Below are 1,229 nucleotides of genomic sequence, written 5' to 3'. Positions count from 1 at the left end.
TCGGAAGCCGAAATCACCACCGAGCCCTTGGTGTTGCCGTCGCCTCGGGAGGAGATGGAGCCCGAGACGGATCAGGCGGTGAATAATATCCTAGAAACTGAGGCTGTCATGGAGCCTGCGGTGCAGCCGCTTCCCAGCTCTGCCCCGTCAGTGGTAGAGGCAGAGAGCAAGGAGACTGAAGTCAGCTTCAGCGAATCCTCCAACTCCGCGCAGGAGACAGAGACCTTGCAGGAGGCTGAAGTTGCTCGGAAGGAAAAGGGCCGTCAGAAAACCACGCGGCAGAGACGCAAAAAGAGCACGGGCAGAAAGGGGGACACTGCTGAAGTCAACACCTTTGAGCCGGAGAGGCTGCAGAGCAAGTCACCCCTCACCAGTGAAGTCAAGGCAAAACCTGAAGAAGTCTTGAAGGAGGAAAAGCAAACAAAACCCGTGGCTCAGGTGTCCGTGGAGCCAAGTGCTTCTGACACGGGCAAGGCTGTTGCTGCTGATGTCGTGGCCGCACATGAAGCTGTTGCTGAGAGCAGCACGTCTCCAAAAGCACCGGCTCCTGCTCCGCTGGACCTGGCCTCCCCACCGGTTCCCCTCGAGGAGGGCAGCCAGAGCGGGTTCAAGATGCGGTCGCCCCTGGAGAACACACCCATCACGCCACCGAGCGCCCCAAACGCCGCCCTGGCTGCAGTCCCCTCAGCCGTGGCAGCAGCCAAGCTGCCCACCCCGGTGCCCGTCACCATCGTCCCCCTTCACTCCGGCGCTGCCAAGGTCCCAGAGTGGATGGTGAGGCATGAGGAGCCCCGTGCCCGTTCCACACCTCCGCCTGCTCTCCCACCGGACACGAAGGCGTCTGATATCGACACAAACTCCAGCACTTTGAGGAAGATCCTCATGGAGCCCAAGTATGTCTCGGCGACGAGCATCACCTCCACGCACGTGACGACGACGCACGCCGAGCCGGTGAGCGCGCCTTGTCTGGAGGAGGCACCTCTTCACCCCGCCGTCGAGGCCATAAAGCCGGTTTCAGAGGAGAAGCCGGCAGTTCCCATCACCAACGCCTTGGACCCACCGGTGGCCGAGGCACCCGTGTTTGGTGAGAAGGAGAAGATAAGTACCGTGATTGCTCCCAAAGCCACTTCTGTCATAAGCAGGATGCCCCACAGTGTGGATCTGGAGGAGGCTCCCAGGATCACCTTGGTGAAGCAAGCTCCCCAAGCCCAGACGTGTCTGGTCAACGC

The 1,229-nt window shown here is 61.0% G+C and overlaps 1 protein-coding gene across 1 annotated transcript in view; it reads left to right on the top strand.

Annotated features, from left to right (window-relative positions):
- The window catches only part of LOC104406334 (msx2-interacting protein-like), a gene marked incomplete at its 3' end in the record, with an annotated part of 20,854 nt that overhangs the window by 16,134 nt on the left and 3,491 nt on the right, over nt 1–1,229 (top strand). Inside the window, 1 exon segment of the mRNA XM_010015281.1 lies at nt 1–1,229. This exon segment is cut by the window's left edge and continues 24 nt beyond it. Coding sequence (XP_010013583.1) covers nt 1–1,229 — 1,229 coding nt within the window.

Source organism: Nestor notabilis, unplaced genomic scaffold, assembly GCF_000696875.1.
Source record: "Nestor notabilis isolate BGI_N333 unplaced genomic scaffold, ASM69687v1 scaffold21495, whole genome shotgun sequence".
Lineage (NCBI taxonomy): Eukaryota > Metazoa > Chordata > Aves > Psittaciformes > Psittacidae > Nestor > Nestor notabilis.
Note: the sequence above shows the minus strand (reverse complement) of the source record. Positions and strands in the feature narration are given on the sequence as shown.